Raw genomic sequence first — 18033 nt, 5'->3', positions numbered from 1 at the left:
TGGCCTCATTCAGCCATGAGCACAAAACAGGTACCTTGGAGTCGTGTTGACGGTCTCCGTCCTCAAGTCTGTAGATTTCTGTTTGTCACTGGCTCTAACTAGGCCGATTTACACAGTTCTCTCTGTACCTTCTCCTGTTACTTGTTACTTGTTTTCCTTTTCACGTTAATTTGCAAGCGTGGCTTTAAGTTTGTTTCTAAACCTCTCCAGGCAAATGTGGAAGCAAGGAGAGCGCATCCTTGGGTCAACGAAATAAACGCTGTCCCGTAACATTAAAAACTTCACAGTTCAGGTAATCAAGACAGATTAAGAATCGGCTAAAGCAGAGAGTCATCAAAATAAGGCCCAGGCATGTCTTAGGTATTTCCGCTTCACACGTTTGAGCACACATTAAGTCCCGTAACTCGTGCTTTGGGGCAGGAGGGGGGCGGGGAGGTGAGGGGCAGAGTCTGTATTCCGGTTTTGTTATTGCCGCTGTGACACAGATCTGCTGATCAGGATTCTCAGTCACCTGGTTTGGGCATAAGCTCATGCCCAGGCTGAATCTTCTGTGGGTATGGGTTGGTTCCAAAAGGGGAATAGGAATTTTCCACGGAAGCGATGGTATGAAAGCAGATTCCTTGTTTCCATTTTCCCCTACAGTTTATAGTTCTGTAACGTGCAACTAATTGGCATTGGGGTTTGACTCTCCTTTTGACGATCCTTCCCCAAACCCCGAGTTTCGTTTTCACAGGACCGAGTACTCTCCTCTTTTACACAAAGGTTTCATTATTTTATGTAACACATAATTAAATTACATCATCCAAATCACAAGTATGGCTGTGATAAGCAAGTTTGTAAACTCCACTGATTCCCAGCTGACAGCTCATGAGGCTGCAGCTGCAGCTCGGGCGGGAGTCCCCAACCCCAGGGCCGTCCGCCCCCATCCACGTGGGCAGGACGGCAGCTCGGGCGGGAGTCCCCAACCCCAGGGCCGTCCGCCCCCATCCACGTGGGCAGGGGCAGGACAGCAGCTCGGGCGGGAGTCCCCAACCCCAGGGCCGTCCGCCCCCATCCACATGGGCAGGACTGGGGAGCGCAGGCTCCACACCCAGCATGGACCCTGAAGCAAGACTTGATCTCATGACGGTGAGATCATGACCCAAGCCAAAATCGAGAACCGGACGCTTAACTGACGGAGCCACCCAGGAACCCCCACTTAATAGTTTTAATCGACATACAATATCTTCATATTCCAGAATATATCCCCCCATCTCTAAGTGTCATCAGGTCTACAAAGCTAACGATTTTCTTCACTTGTGTTATGTTGAAGGCTTGTGACAGTTTACCACCTGGAAGTAAAATCTGATTTTCCTTGTTGCTTGTACCTTCACGTGGGATCCTTTAGGTAGCTTTATAAAAAGCCGAAACAACATGCTATAACTTTCCTCTGAAACGACCACGAACAGCACCTGATCTGTCACAGGAAAGCCACATTGGGACAGGGTTTTTTAGTCACCTTTCAGTTCATTTCAGTCGGAATGGGGAGGCACTTTGGATTCTCCTCAAGGAGCTCAGGGCCGGGGGAATCACAACCCACATAACCCTCTCCTGTGACACGTTGGAGCAGTGGCAGCTAGCAAACCGGTAAGGATTTCTTCACGAAGGCGGTGTCAAAACCCAGCCCCCCATGCTGTTTCCCACGGTGGCTCATCAATTTACATTCCCACCAGCAGTGCACCGTGGTTCCTCTTTCTCCGCATCCTCGCCAACATCTGCCGTTGCCTGAGTTGTAAATGTTAGCCATTCTGACAGGTGTGAGGTGATACCTCACCGTGCTTTGGATTCGTATTTCGTATTTGGACGAGTGATGTTGAGCATACAGAGAAACAAAACATTATTAGTTTTTTTACTTGAACCTTGAAATTTTTTCCCTATTTTTTAAAGTTTAAATCCAAGTTAGTTAACATATACTATAATGATGATTCGAGGAAAGAATTTAGTGATTCGTCAGTTACATAACGACACCCAGTGCCCATCCCAACAAGTTCCGTCCTTAATGCCCATCACCGTGTAGCCCATTCCCCCCACCCAACACTCCTCCAGCAAGCCTCAGTTTGTTCTCTGTATTTAAGTCTCTTATGGTTTGTCTCCCTCTCTGTTTTTATCTTATTTTTGCTTCCCTTCTCCTGTGTTCATCTGATTTGTTTCTTAAAGTCCTCATATGAGTGAAGTCATATGATACTTGTCTTTCTCTGACTAATTTCGTTTAGCATAATACCCTCTAGTTCCATCCACGTCGTTGCAAATGGCTGGATTTCATTCTTTTTGATTGCCGAGTAATACTCCATTGTGTGTGTGTGTGTGTGTGTGTGTGTGTGTGTGTATCACATCTTTATCCATTCATCCATCGATGGACATTTGGGCGCTTTTTGGGTTTTCCATATAGAGTATCGTGTCATCTGTGAAGAGTGAAAGTTTGACTTCCTCCTTGCTGAATTAGATACCTTTTATTTCTTTTTGTTGTCTGATTGCTAAGGCGAGGACTTCCAACACTATGTTGAATAACAGTGGTGAGTGGACATCCCTGTTGTGGCCTGACCTCAGTGGTAAAGCTCTCAGTTCCCCCCCCTTCCTCCCTTTCCTCCCCTCTTCTTCTTTCCCTCCTTTCCCCTCCCTTCTTTCCCTTGTCTGCCCCTCCTTCCTTCTCTTCCTCCCTCCCTCTCCCTTTCTCTCTTCCCTACTTCTTTCTTTCATTCTTTCCTTCCTTCCTTCCTTCCCTCCCTCCCTCCTTCTTTCCTCCTTTCCTGGTCAAAATGTTTTAGTTTTCAAAGAGTTAAAAGACCATACAAAAATTACTCAAAAATGAATTACTTATTTTTTAACTTTTTAAAAGATCTTTTAATATCTTTTATTTATTTTGAGAGAGAGAGAAAGAGCATGAGTTGGGGGAGGGGCAGAGAGAGAGAGAGAGAGAGAGAGAGAGAGAATCCCAAGCAGGCTCCACACTGTCAGTGCAGAGCCCAATGCAGGGCTTGAACTCACAAACCATGAGATCGTGACCTGAGCTGAAATCAAGAGTAGGACGGTTAGTCAACAGAGCCGACAAGGTGCCCTTATTTCTTTTTTTATGGGATTGTTTTTACTCTTAAAAAAAACATGCTCTTTCTATTCTCTATTTCTCTCTATTTTTCTCTCTATTCTTTGCAAAACATATAATAAGCGGAACGTGAGGATTAATCATTGAGTGGCAAACATAAATTCTCAAACAGAGAGAGGCCATTTTGAAAGCTATTTTTGAATCCTCTTTTGAAAATATAACGTGTGCATTTTTTGTGGATGTGGTTACTTCTGTTCTTTAATAAGTGCGAGGTTTTTCGTCACCCACTCTCACGGGGATGTGCAGCTGCCTCAGCTTTTTTAAAGAATAGCTTATAATTTGCCAAGTAAGTAATTTATATTCAGTACATACTCCTATCTTGTAGCTGCCTCACTGGATACTATTAAAAAAACAAAAGCACTTAGTTTCTCCTCTTTTCCACCCTGAGGTACCACAGGGTCAGACTGCAGTGACGGCTTCTCAGTAGCTTATGTCTGTCTCTGCCCCCCTGCCCCCACTCTGCTCAGGACTTGGCCATAGTTCCCTCAAGACTCCTGGCTCTTGTGCTTCTAAATGTCTCTCAAACTTCCATACTCCTACCTGCCTTAAAGGACCTTTCGTTAACATCAGCCCTTTGACTTCATTGAATGATTAGTATGTTAGCAAGTTCAGTTGCTGTGAAAACAGTGACTCTTAGCCACTTCATGCTAGACCACTTGGAAGATCTTCCAGAACCTTTGAACCTTCTTTTGCAGAGAAACGCAGCAAAACTACACAACCCAGATTCTGCATGTATTATTAGAGGCCTCAGATTCTTAAAGCCGCCCATGGACGCTCCTCTCCCATTGATTTGGCACCCAAATCCGTTCGGCACCCTCCTTTCCCCCTCGGGCCTACCACGCATGTGCAGTGGGGGCTCGCCCGCCTCGTCTCTTGAAATGGTTGCTCCCTCAGCCGAAAGCAGCCCCAGACTGGAAACTCCCCTCTGTTCTTAGTCCTTGCTCAACTGTCCTTGTCTCCTGTCCCTATTGGAGGGAGTGACTTTGTTCTTTCAGTTACAGAAGGATACTCGACCGTTTAAATATAGCCAGGCCTCCAGAGGACCGGCATTTTCTCTCCACCTCTTATCTCTGCTCCTTTCTGTTCAGGATTTATTTTTCGTTCTCCCTCAGCTCCCTTATCTCCTGTTTTATACATATGGTGCACTGCAGACGGCTCTCTCTCAGCTCCCAAGGTCACATACAGGATTTCAGAGCACAGCCAGCACAAGATTCCCGAGTATCGTATTTTCTCTAAACAATACTTTTAGAAGTACACCGTCTTACACAATTATACCAACTCCTGTTGCTAGACCGTAAATGCCGTTTTTAGAGCCTTTCCTCTCCTGGTCGTTTTCGTTCCGTCACATTTCTGCCTTTCTAGGGAACCTATTAATTTAATGACGGGGTTCCAAGAGTCTGTCCTTCTTGGTTGCAGAAAAATTGTCTCATTTATCTCTGGGTCCCCAGAGCTGAGCACATGGCCTAGCGCAGTGCAGCAGTTTGGGAGACACCGGGGAAGTGTGGCCGCCTGGCGAGGCTCATTTTAGTCCCCTAAGGGCCCTGGGTTTGAAGATTAGTCTCCGTTTGAAGCCTCTGACCGGACAAAGTTTTCTTAGGTGTAAACCAAGTTTTTAGACTTATCCATACCAATTTACTTTTCCATCAAATATTTAGTGGCCTCAATTAACTGCGATGTATTCTAATTTTATATGTACAAAGGAGTGGAAAGGTACAGCACAGCAAAAGCCACATGGGTGTTCGATTCTTGCATCACCTCCACCCCAATTTCAAAAACTTAAAAACTCATTCAGTCAACCTTGTAGCCCTGAAACAAGGAAAACACACGACTGAGCAAATAAAAAGTGACAAGAGGCCAATTAAAAATCAGGTTGTCAGTCACTTATACCCAGAGGTCCCGTTCTTAGAAGGCACTCAAGACCGTTCATTTAGCAAAAACGGAATGCAAAATAATTAACTCAACACTTTAAAGCATGACATTTAATGACATTTAATTTAGCATCAGTTTGGTGGATGTTATCGTGATGAGTCTTAGTAATTGTGTTTTAGAAATGAATTTCTTTCAGAATCTGCCTTTATTCCTGCCTTTGAAAATTGAGGCTATATTAGATTATTTTACCATGATAATCACTGAGGACATTTATACTATGTTATACTGTTACGCTATACATTATGGTAATATATACTAATATTATCCCATAACTTAATTAGTCCTGGTTCTATACAAGATGAAATTATATTTCTACATACTTTATAGAACACTTTATCATGATCAAAATATGTGCTTCATTTTATTTTTAAATTCTATTTTGCCAAAAAATATATATCTGGATGCAATTTAGTATATCTCGCCTAAATCTCCCAGTCTGACTAAACCAAAATTACATTTTTAATCATTATATGGCGACTGTAATATGTGGTGAAATGCACATTGTAAGTATACAGCGTGATGACTTTGAACAGTGTTCATACCTGTGTAATGATCACCCGGCGAAGACAGAGAACGTTTCCTCGCCTCAGAAATTTACCTCTTGCTCTTTGCACTTAAGCTTCCCACCCAGGCCCTCCCCGGCCGCCCCAGATAGGTCTCTATCACTGGTAGTTTCTGGGACTTCATGTAAAATGAAATCGTACCGTCTATACTCTTTTAGGCTTGGCCTGTTTTGCTCACCGTGCTTTTGAAAATTCATCCAGGTGTCAGCTGTATCCATAGATGATATATTTTGTTGTGAACGTGAGTAGTAGTATTTGTATGGATGTACCCATATTTGTTTATTCATTCACCTGAGGTGGCCATTAGGATGTTTCCAGTGTTTATTCTGAATGACGCTGCCAGTGAAGACTCATAGGCAAGCCTTTGCCTGGACTTCCGTGTCTTGAACGGAAGTCTAACAGTGTACTTTCTGGATCACTTGGGAGCTCTGCTTGTCTCTTCTTCAGGTTGATATTTTCTACTGATTTTTCTTTCAAGTTCACGGGCTCTTCTGCCGTCCTCAACCCCCTTTTACAAACGTCACGTGAAATTTTCATTTCAGTTACACTGGTCCCCAAATTTACATGTCTTTACGGTTGCCAGTTCTCTGGTGATGTTTACCGAAATGATACCTCATTAAGAACGTATCTTATTTAATTTTGGAGCACGTCGGTGAGAACTCCTTTAATGTCCTTTCCTGATCAGTTCAACATCACAGCCGTACTTTTGGAGTTGAGTAGCATTGACTACTTCTTTTCTAATGTGCGGACCACATTTTTTGTTTTCTGTCTTGTAACTCTTAAATGCATATCAACTACTGGGATGCCACCTTGGACTTGTATGGGTTTTTGCTTTATGGTTTTTCTCACTGGAAATATGGAAAGCCCAGGGTGTTATCCACTGGGCCTCACTGACTTGAGCGGACCAGTCTCCAAGCTCTGTCTCCCATGCAGATGCTAGGCTTTAGGCTTTCTTGGAGTGTGTTTTATCCTTGTGAGGACAGAGCCGATCCGAAGACTTGGTGTTCTGTGCCTTGCCTGTCTGTCTGAGGTCACTAAGGTGTTACAGGGGTCTTCTGTTCTGATTCAACCCCCTGTGGTCATTGCTGTCTCTAGGACTCAGGTATTCTGCCCGACTCAAGGGCTGGCCCAGCCCCTCCCAAGCTCTGACCCCCTCCCCTCTGTGTTTCAGCAGCTTCAGCTGCTGTGAATTCTGGTCAGGATCCCTCAGCACAGCACCACCTTGAATTCTAGCAACGTGCACGGCCTAGGGTAAGTTTTCCCCAGGCAGAAAGCTGGACCTTTGTGAGAGGTTTCCCTTTCCTCAAGTCTCTTAGGTTTATGCTGCCTATTGTCCAATATCTGAAAACTATGCACTCATATTTTGAACTCTTTTATGGTTGTTTGTAATGGAAAGACTAGTCTCTTTCTGTGGTAGGGTCCCCTCCATAAGGAAAACAAAAACAGAAACAAAAAACCTCAAGGCCACCTGGCTATACACATACATGACAACATCCCTCACGACCTTAACATGAGACACTTTGAATCAGACTGCATGTTTGTGTGTTACCATATATGGGAGACACAGAAGTAGAAAAAAAAAAAATATATATATATATATAAAAAACTACAGTGGTGTAGTTCGGGGCTCAGTTCTTCGGTACGAACCCAACTGAGCCGTGCCAGCACGAATAAAGTTGCTTCCTGGAAAGAGAAGCCTCAGTGTCACAGCTCTCCGTGTGTGAGAATCCCACCACGTTTCCACTTACGACGCCACAGCCAGAAACAGAATCTTACATTCATTCTCACGTAGGTAGTTGTTTCCCCTACTATTCAGCCTTAGTGCAATTGTTTGCACAAAAGTTGTTACCTTCCTTAATTAAATCTGTATTTTAGGTTTCTCTCTACCTCTGCCTGACTTTTTACCGCCATTCTCTCTGTTTTCTCGCTGCATTCCTGTTTTCTTACAGCATCAGAATTATGGCAGAACACAAATTAGAGCATGTCACCTCTGCTTAAAAACATCATGGGATTTCCTCTTTCCTGTTAGGTTAAGAAACATACTGTACTTGGAGACAAGTCCCTTTAGACTCTGACACGAACCTACATTTCCAGCTCTGTTTCTTGTTTTCCAAACCAAACCCCGGGCGTTCTGTGCGTTACCTGTTTCGCAGTTCACTTTTGCCCTTTCCCGGAGAATGCCATGATCTTTCTGGCATTTATGTCTTTGCATAAGCTGTTCCTTCTGCCTGGAAAACTTTTCTCTCCTTCACCTCCTCCGTTAAGACCACCTCAGTCTTTCAGATTCAAATCAAAGTTTTTGAATATTGTTACCCCTGCAGAGCCGACTTTTCCTCCGTGGTCTGTACCCACTTTGTTCTCACTTACAGCAAAATACTTCTTACTGTAACTGCTTATGTGCTCAACTTTTCATTGAACTCTGAGCGTCCTGAAGGAAAATACGGTATCTCCTTAAACTTTCTATCCTTCACATCTGGCAGCCTTCCTATCTAACAATGCCTGGTTCTTCGCAAATATTTGTTAACTAGAGTACATATTTTTTTGTTGTTTTATTTTCTTTTTGGTTTCGAAGGATTTTAATTCTTATTGCTTTAGATCACGGATTTGGGCTATGTAAATCTTTACAAATAAATTTAAATTGAAGTAAATTGTAATATGTTACATAAATAATTTTTACTATATCGTAACTTAAACAATTACAAAAAAAACCCTGTAAAAATTGCAGTGTAATTTGTGACGATAACATGAATAGAATATGAGCATTGGGAATTATTTGCAACTCATTTACCAGTTAAGGAATTAAATCTGAATTTTAAATAGGCAAGTTTATTTTCTCTTATTTTATCATGACTTCTGGCCATTAACAGTACCCAGTAGAGAATCACTTTAAGGACAGTAGTAGTCTAACATGTTTGATCAACTTTTTATTTTTTAGTCCAAAGCCTAAATAAAATACTTTGGTTGAGTATCAGACCTGATGGGTGTATGTTCATACATGACCTGTCTGTGAAGATCGCCTTAGAATAGTTCGGTCAAAAACATTAATTAAAATACTAAAAAGTAAAATGTAACTAAGAAGTTCCTTCCCAGCTGTCCAGTGGAAGAGTCACTGTTCAGAAGCTAAAAATATAATCAAGTCCCTATTTTTCTGCTGTGAGCTAAAAATAGAAAATTGCTTTGCTACAAGCTCTTGAGAAGAAAAGCAAGGCTAATTTCGACTGACATATGCCTGTTTACTTACTGTTTACTTCCCGATAAATGTTCACATGCATCCCGGCCTCTCAGGACTCAGTTACCACTGAGTTGTGTGGAAATACAGGTAGCTTGTGCTCTGCTAAGGAAGCTCTTTGGGAACAGTGGGGGTCTTCCCAGGTTCCCGTGTCACACTGTCCCAGAACACGCCTGCAGTGTGCAGCCAGTGGGGGCGTCTCAGCGCACAGCTCTGACTTGACGTGTGCAAAGGGAAAGAAAACTGTAGCTTAGCTATTTCGATCACAAATCAAACATAAATGAATGCTGTATTCGGATTGCCCATCAAGTCTATCCTTTTTTTCTCGGAACCGTGGGTGGTCTGTTGAAGCCGATGTCCCTGACTGCGGGCCTGTTTATTGCCAATCTATAGAACACGGTTATTTCTCAGGCAAGTGGAGCTAAGATCCATTAGTGTCAATACCTGTAGCAAGAGAGGCACATGCTACCCTAATGTGTTGTAATCTTATATAATCTTCCCTTAGAAAAGAAAGAAAGGAGCAGTGGGGGCGCTATGGAATTATATTGTGACAGTCCCATTATCCAGTGACATTATGCTAGTGATTTAGAGAGGGGCAGGCTAACTGCCCTGAAAGTCAATTGAAGTGAGTATGGGTCTCGTTAGGCAGCAATAGATTTTTTTTTTAAAGTTTTCCAAAGCTATTTTTTTTCTCTGCTAAAAAAGAAAAAAGAAAGTGATAACATAGCCACGTGTTGCCTGTTTTCCGATATATCTTGTTCCGTTGTGGTGTTTCCTACTTTTCATGTCTGTTGAGTTATTCTATGACATCGTTTTCTCCCCTTGGAAACCCAATTGTATCCTGTCTGTTAATCCTTCAATGTCCTCTCTTCTGTAATTTCACCTTTTATTTAAAAAAAATGTTTAACATTTATTTTTGAGAGAGAGAGAGAGCACAAGTGGGGGAGAGGCAGAGAGAGGGAGACATAGGATCCGAAGCAGGCTACGCTCTGTGAGTGCCTAGCCCGATGGGGGGCTTGAACTCAGGAACCATGAGATCATGACCTGAACCAAAATCAAGAGTCGGCCGCTTAACCGACTGAGCCACCCAGGCACCCCTTCACCTTTTATTTTTTAATTAAACGTACGGTTTCTTTAAAATTTTTTCTGGTTCCTTCTTGTGTCCCATAATTTTCTTAACCCCCTTGTTTCTAATTTCTTTAATTTAGTGAATCCTTTTTTATTCTAAATTCTGTTATCAATGTCTTAGCTTTTCTGTTTGCATGAAGAGCATTGGTCCCCTCAGTATTAGATCAATTCCACACACATTTGTTAGGTTACTCTTATTTATAAACCAGGATTGGGAAAGGGGAGGCAGCGCAGAGGAATTAAATGGCATTGCCACATTTGACGATCTCTCAAGTGCGATTTTGAAGAATCTGTCAGGTGCCGTTTCAGTCATCAGGAGGGCTCTTTTGTGCTTTGCCCAGCATCTGGAACTGCGTTTACAAAGTCGGGGGACCCAGAATTGCAGGGCTTAGCATGTATCCATACGCACATTTTATAAGCACATGTAGCCGCGTGGACACATCACAGGCTCTTTCTAGGGCCTGGGGAGGGACCCCGGTGCTTCCAGCTCTGAAGAGTTATTTTCATTTGCCTCGTGGTAAGTCTGGCTCTGGGGCATTACTCAGTAACTAGACTTACCCACCACAGATACTTTTCCTTGTCCAAGCACGTATCTCTTAGGGTTGCTGAGTCTATGGCATCTTTGCAAAGGGTGAGGCAGAGCATTGTGCCTGTTTGGGTCCGTCCCAATTTGTACCTGGGGCTCTTCCAAGGAGAACAGATAAGTGGTAATGAGAGAAAGGCCCAATCCCTTGGGGAGCCCCTGGGCAGGCCAAAGACTCCCAGGCATATGTGACCCTAGGACTAGGGCCTGTACCTCTGGACGCATGAGACTGAAACGGTGCTATAAATGCTAAAACTTCAGAGTAAATGTGAATACTCCTCAGTCCAGACTCCAGCACAAGGTTTGGGAACCTATAGTTCACAGGCTGGCCACCTGTTCTTACAAATAGTTTTATTGTTACACAGCCATACCCATTCATTTGCACATTAACTGTGATCAGTTTTCCATTATAGTGGCAGGGTTGAGTATTTGCAATAAAGATTGTGTGGCCCGAAAAACCAAAAATATCTATTACCCGCTATTTAAGAACAAGGTTGCTGATGCCTGCTCTAGTAAAATACAAACACAATAGAAGAGTGATATTCTTTAATGAATTCTTCTAATTTATCTCAAGATTTGGGAATGATACTGTTTATTTTAGGCTTATAATTTTCTCATATCAAAATAAGACACTCACATATCAAATTATCTCAAAATGGAAGTTAGCTCTTTCTTGTTTATCTTAAATTTTATGGATTTTGTAAGGCAACCATTTAACACATGAGATGCTGTTTTTGTTTAAATGGTTTATGTTCCAGAATGAACAGAATAGTTCAGGTGGAACTTTCCTATATATGCCATGAAGACTTACCCACTTTCTAGGTCATTATTTTGTGAACTAGTGTTAACTTGGCCAAGCACAAACAGTTGACAAGTGGAGAATTTATCTGATTCCGAAGTCTAGGCTTTATCCACAGCCCAACTAGAGTAATATATAGCTCTGCATTGTTTCCTCTGATTGCTGTAACAAATTATCACAAATGTGGTGACTTAAAATGACATTAATTATCTTAGAGTTCTAGAGATGAGAAGTCTGGAATATGTCTCATTGGGAAGAAATCATGGTGTCCCTTTCTGGGGGCTCCAGGAGAATCTATTTCCTTGCCTTCCTAGCTTCTAGAGACTGCCTGCCTGCATAGCTTGGCTTGTCTACTGTCTTCAGAGCCAGCAATGGCGGTTGAGTTTCTCACATGACATCATTCTGACATTATTCTGTGGTCAACTCTCCCTGACCCATGCTTCAGGCTCTTATCTACTTTGAAGGACCCGTGTAATCACACAGGTAATCCACAGTCATCTGCCATCTCAACATTCTTAATTTACTCACATTTACGTTTCTTTTGCTGTGATAGTTAACATACTCCCAGTTCCCAGAGATCAGGACGTGCTCATCTTTGTAGGGGGAAGCGGAGGTGAGAGGTAGATAGTCATTACACAAAACTTACCATTGCCAGTATTTTCTTTAGTTTTTAAAAAATTGCCGGTGGTGGTGTTTTGCATTGGCTTTAGAACAGAAGGAGAATGTGAGAAACATTTTAATCCAGCACATACAAAAAAAGACTCTGAGGGGCGCCTGGGTGGCGCAGTTGGTTAAGCGTCCGACTTTAGCCAGGTCACGATCTCGCGGTCCGTGAGTTCAAGCCCCGCATCGGTCTCTGGGCTGATGGCTCGGAGCCTGGAGCCTGTTTCCGATTCTGTGTCTCCCTCTCTCTCTGCCCGTCCTCCGTTCATGCTCTGTCTCTCTCTGTCCCAAAAATAAAATAAAAATAAAAAAACGTTGAAAAAAAAAAAAGACTCTGATATCAGACCACAGGAGTTCTGGGCACTCTCGGACTCCTTCTCACTGTGTCGCTCTTTGTAACCTTTCCTAGTCTTATATTTCTAGTTTCTAAAATGAGGAATGCCATGTTTAAATGAAGCTGCTTCAGGTTCCAGTTGCCAGTAGTGTTGATTCAGGAGAATTAGAGAAAAATATTCTGCAAGTAAAGCTGGAAAGAATGTGTCTCCGTGGGAGTGAGTCTTTCCTTTTCTGTTCATGGTAGCATGACATACACATGAAAGGTACACTTCAGATTGGAAGTGAAACGGATTGACTTTATATTATGCAAAAATCTTAACAGGTCGTGTGTAACTCGAAAGTTTTTTTCTCACAACATACATACCAAAATGGAGTCGGGATGATCTCATTTGTGTAATCTCTAGTCTTGGTGTTAAAATTATTGAGGAGCTTTGGTATTCATGTCCATGACTATCAAGCAATTTCTCCGAACTTCACAATACAAAACACACTGTTGTCACTGTTGAAAATCTGTGCTTTGTGCCATTTAATTAGGGCAGCTGGTTGCCTCACTGAACAGATAAAAAGCCCAGGAGACCTTGAACGTACATCTTCACTTGTTGGCCGCAATTGCAGAAAGCAGTTGATGTGGTTTTCTGCTTTAGTGGATGAGAAAAGCAATAATAACTTTTATCATGCAGAATTCGTAGAATACACGGAAAGTATTTTTAAGTGCTTGATAAGTTAAAGGAAAGAAATGCGTGAATTAATATTCGTACTTACCTGAGAGTATTAGAGAAGCTGTAGGACCCAGGTGATGTATCTCGTGATGTATCACCTGGTCCTTTTCTGGGCTCAATAGTGACTTTGAGAACTTGGGCTAATTTCATGGCCTGCGTAGGTTTCCAGTTCCTTAAGCGTGTTATTCATCAGCTAGGACATCGGAAACTCCTAGAACGTGCTAAAATATGCACGTTCAAAGGAGCCTTTGAAAATATTTGAGTGTGAGGTTGACATGAGCTGATTGGAATCAGTTTAGAATGTTTTTAAATATTGAATCAAGTCAATAATTGCTTTCATTCTATATAACACCAGATGTTCTTTGCAAATTTGGGATGGCTTGGTCAAAATCCCCATTACTGCATTAACTCTGAATGGTACTTTGTAACCTTTTTTAGCTAAGGTAGAATTTTTTTAAGTGTGACATCTATAGTCAATGAATTCGCCAGCTTATTTTCTATCTTGAACTACCTGAAGTAACATTTGAAAGTGCAATTAAAATATGTAAACATATTGTACTGTATATAATATAAAACTTTTTCTTTGTTGTTCTTACCTATTCCATTATTGGAAATAACAGAAAAGCAACTTTAAAAAGAGTATGACATGTTCTATAAAGAATTTGACTAATAGCCTCCTTTCAGTGACAGTTTGACTTTAAGAGAGTTTCTTGGGAAATAACCAATTCAGTAAAGTAAGCCTCTTTTTGTTGTTGTTGAACTTTTTCTTAGACCTATTGAATAAAAAGTAAAAATACAAAGAAGGGTTTTAAACATTAAAAAGCTCAAAATAAAGGGCAATTTTTACATGCCATAAAGGACAAAGAAACTAAAAGCTGGGGAGAAATCAGTGGTGAATGCCGTCTTGGCCCAGGAGTTATGATACATGAATAGTGGTTCTAGAAATCAGAGGTGGGGGTTTTACTGCCCACCTAGGGCCAGGAGAAGCCTCCCGCGTATTGTAGGCAGAGGGCTGAAACAGAGATGCCTGCTCAAAGGTGGCTTCATCTATTCAAAGGGTGAAGGGAATGAGAAAAGCACTTTCCATCAGGAAAGAGGAAACAGCAAGACAGTTTCTTGACTAACTGTCAGGGGTTGATGCTGGAATGGAACACGAGGCTTTGTGAAATATTTCTGAAAGCCCGTGTTACACAGGAGAGAAATGTGAATTTACTCAGATGCCGTGATGCTGGAAAGAGCAGCAGCGTGGTGACCACCGTGGGACGTGTGAGACCATGAAGATCTTGGCAAAAGCTCGGGTGAAATCACCGTGTAGGTTTCCCACAAGCTGATGTGTACGGACAATCAGAGGAAAGACAAAACAGACTCCTAGGATGTTGTCTCCGTCACATATGCACACAAGTTAAAAACTGATGGGGTAAGTAAATAGCCAGAAGATAGCCAGAGATGAGAACAAATGAAAAGCAGTAAAACAAAACAAAACAAAACAAAGAATCAGGATGCGAAATCAAGGGAGATGAGGTCAGTATGAAAGATACTGTAAAGGTAATTGAGTAAAAGAATGTGTAGATACCATGTTAAAAGATACTGTGAAAGTAATTAAATAAGTAAAGGAACGAATAGATACCACATTAAAACAAAAGGAAAATGTAGGAAATACAGATATTTGAAAAAGAAATAGAATTTTCAAACATGATATACAACTACTTAGAATAAAGAATTAATGAACTGGAAGAGAAACTCAAAGGGATCATTCAGCGTGTAATACTAATTGATAAAAATAATAAATCATAAGAAAGATTCAAAAACACGGGGTGCCTGGGTGGCTCATCGGTTGAGTGTCTGACCTCTTGGTTTCAGTGCAGGTCATGGGACTGAGCCCCAAATTGGGCTCCACACTCAGCATGGAGCCTGCTTGAGATATTCTCTCTCTCTCTCTCTCTCTCTCTCTCTCTCTCTCTCTCCCCCTCCCTTGCTCATTATCTCTCTCTCTCTCAAAAAAAAAATAACAGACATGGAGAAAGATTGCAAATGCCAAATATTTATAGACATTTCAAAAGATAGAGAAAGGAATGCAGGCAAGACACAATGGAAGAGTTAATGGGAGAAGACTTACAGAATTGAAAGACTTCAGTCCTCAGATTGAATGAGCAATGTACCCATCTACTGCCTACCTAACTTAGAGTATAAAACAACCCTGTGTCTTTGAGGCCTGCATGGTTAAGATGGGCTAGGTTATGGTCATCAACAACCACAAATCTCACAGGCTGAACTTGGCAGACATTTATTAATGGCTGACTCATGTTAAGTGTCTAACTGAAGTTGGAAAGAATAAATATAAAAGCAAAAATTAATAAAGTGGAAATGTAAAAACTGAGAGTAATTAATATATCCAATTGCTAGAAACAATAAAAACACAAAATAAGCAGACTTTTTAAAAAAATGCTATTTTTATTTTTATGAAAATAATTTTGAAAGTCTTATTACATAAATAATTTCTTAATTGATCTTAGGATAATGAAAAATACAATGCCAAATTAGAGCCTTTAGAAATTTGAAATCGTCTAAGAAAAGCAACCAAATAGTCTCTGGGCTCTAAGTAAGGCAAACTCAAATTGTAAGGAGCATATTATATTGTGGAATATATAAAGAGATGAAACTCTACTCAGTTTATTGGATGAAACCAGCAGACCTCTAGTAATCAACCTAAAGACAACATCAATAAAATCATATCCTAGTATCTCTTTTTTGGTAAGGAATGAAAAATGTTTAAAGTGCTTCTCCATCAAATCACGAATAGTAATAGAATAGTCTAACATAATTAAAGGAGAGATGATTGCAGGAATGTAAGAATGAGTCAGTATCAATATAAGGATCACAATAGAATGTCCAATTATAAAACCCATACAATCATCTGAGAATGTGACAAAGTGACATTTGGTAAAATTGAATACACATTCAAGATGAAAGTCCTAACGGCCACAACACCTACAATAACAACAACGGCGGCGTAATTCTTAGTATTCAGGGAATGGAAACATCTTTGACCATTATATTCACCAGTGCGTTCAATTATTAATTAAGCTAATTAATAAGTATGAACTGTCTGGTCTGTTCTTGCTATTTGCTTAATAACAGGCACACAGTCAATATTCTAGTGAAAAAGGCAAATAACCAGCCGTTGTGTGACCAGTCCCCTTCTGTTACCTCTGTGACAAACACTGCTGAACTCTCACAGACTCTTTCATGCTGAACCCGGATATGACCTCAGAATTCTTCTGGACGTGGGTCTCATGGCAGCCAGCAGTTGCTCCCATTTGATTGGACTTCGCACACCAGAGGTGACCTCCTCACGGCCCCTCACTACAACTAGTCCCATCTGGAAACCCAGGAAGGCTCTCTTACCAGTAGTTTATGTGGCCTTTGAGTGTCAGTGCAACGCGCCGTGTTGGGAAAAGCGAGTGATGGGAGATACGAAATGGGGACTAAGCTCATTCTTGTAATTTGCGAATTGTCACCATTTTAGAATGTTGTCTCGAAGGGAGAATTGTAAGAGGAGGTGAAGATGATGAGATGTTAGCAGTGTCATAGTTTGTGGTGGGTTTCATTTGCTCTGTGAAGAAGGATCGCAGTCATCTGTGAAGGTGCAAGGGGAGAGCAATGGGAAGTCGAACTTGGGTGGAGAACGTCTAAGATAGTAATGGATCCGAGTGGAGGAGGTTCAGACGGAGTACCGAACCATAACCGTTTTGCAGCGTTGGAGATCCAGATGAAATTTATAAATCGGATGTTCACAGTTAAGATCAAGTAGGGTAACAAAAATAAAATGTTTACCACTTAACTGACATATAGAAAAGACTCTCCTCTATCTACTCTCCATATCTACCTACCTACCTACCTACCTATAGGCTATCTATCCATATCTTTCTATCGATATCATCTGCCTATTTATCTATCTACTCTCCATCTGTTTGTCTATTATCTATCTTCCATCTACCTAATCTAATCTATCTGTCTTGCTACAACTACAAAGACATATGGGGCAAGACTTCAGAGACTTAGAAGAAATCTCCATTTTTGTGGATACACTTTTATATACTATTTTATATACTATAGTTTGTGTTTTAAACACTTGTTTAGGCCTTCTGGTGGGCCTGGGCATTTTTAGAGCAGAGTCTATCAATTAGTTCTATTCTTAATTCCAGACTAGTGTTTAGAAAACTCCAGAAGTTATTAAGAATTTGTGGGTTATAAAAAGGGTTGGGGCACCTGGGTGGCTCAGTCGGTTGAGTTTCTGACTTCGGCTCAGGTCACGATCTCACTGAGAACTCAGAGCCTGGAGCCTGCTTCAGATTCTGTGTCTCCCTCTCTGTCCGCCCCTCTCATGCTCTGTCTGTCTCAAAAATAAATAAACACTTAAAAAAATTTTTTTAACAAAGGCTTAATTGTGTATATGTCATAATCAGAATTAAACCAGTAGCTTATTACTGTATTTCCTTAAGTGTGGGATGCTTCCCACAGGATGTATATTAGATAATTTTATGTGGTTTGTAGACATGACATTCAGTAATATTTTCTCATGCAGTGAAAAGTGTATTTCCTTTCCTCTTCAACTTATTTTTCTGTGTCTCTGGTTATGATATGATGAAAAGTCTCTTTAGGGCTTTTCATGTCTTTAACATCCAATACTTACTTGTTAAGGAATCTTTTAAATAAAAAGAGAACACTTCTTAGAGCCAGAGATTTCAAAGGGTTGCTACTATGTGAGTAAAATTAGTAAAAATGTTTTGTTCAGTATTTGTATTTTATCCTGACTATGAAAAATATACCAAAAAAGCAAATTTCTCATCTACGGCTACTACTGGGGTACAACAGAGGAGGGATTTAATTGTTACTAGTTGCCATGCTGTAAATTTGCGGATATTATTTTCATGCAAGATACTCT

The 18033-nt window shown here is 41.1% G+C and overlaps 1 protein-coding gene across 5 annotated transcripts in view; it reads left to right on the top strand.

Annotated features, from left to right (window-relative positions):
- PXDNL (peroxidasin like) overlaps positions 1 to 18033 on the top strand; it is a 424019-nt gene that overhangs the window by 356186 nt on the left and 49800 nt on the right. Inside the window, exon 18 of one of the 5 annotated variants that reach the window (XM_058699368.1) lies at positions 14306 to 14476. The exons of the other annotated variants lie outside the window; for them this stretch is intronic. Within the exon in view, the coding sequence (XP_058555351.1) occupies positions 14306 to 14366 (61 nt within the window). The 3' untranslated portion in view covers positions 14367 to 14476. Of the gene's footprint in view, positions 1 to 14305; positions 14477 to 18033 lie in introns of those variants that run through there. 5 annotated transcript variants of the gene reach the window in all.

Source organism: Neofelis nebulosa, chromosome 14 (genome assembly GCF_028018385.1).
Source record: "Neofelis nebulosa isolate mNeoNeb1 chromosome 14, mNeoNeb1.pri, whole genome shotgun sequence".
Classification (NCBI taxonomy): domain Eukaryota; kingdom Metazoa; phylum Chordata; class Mammalia; order Carnivora; family Felidae; genus Neofelis; species Neofelis nebulosa.
The sequence above is the reverse complement of the archived record's forward strand: the minus strand, read 5'-3'. Positions and strand labels throughout refer to the sequence as shown.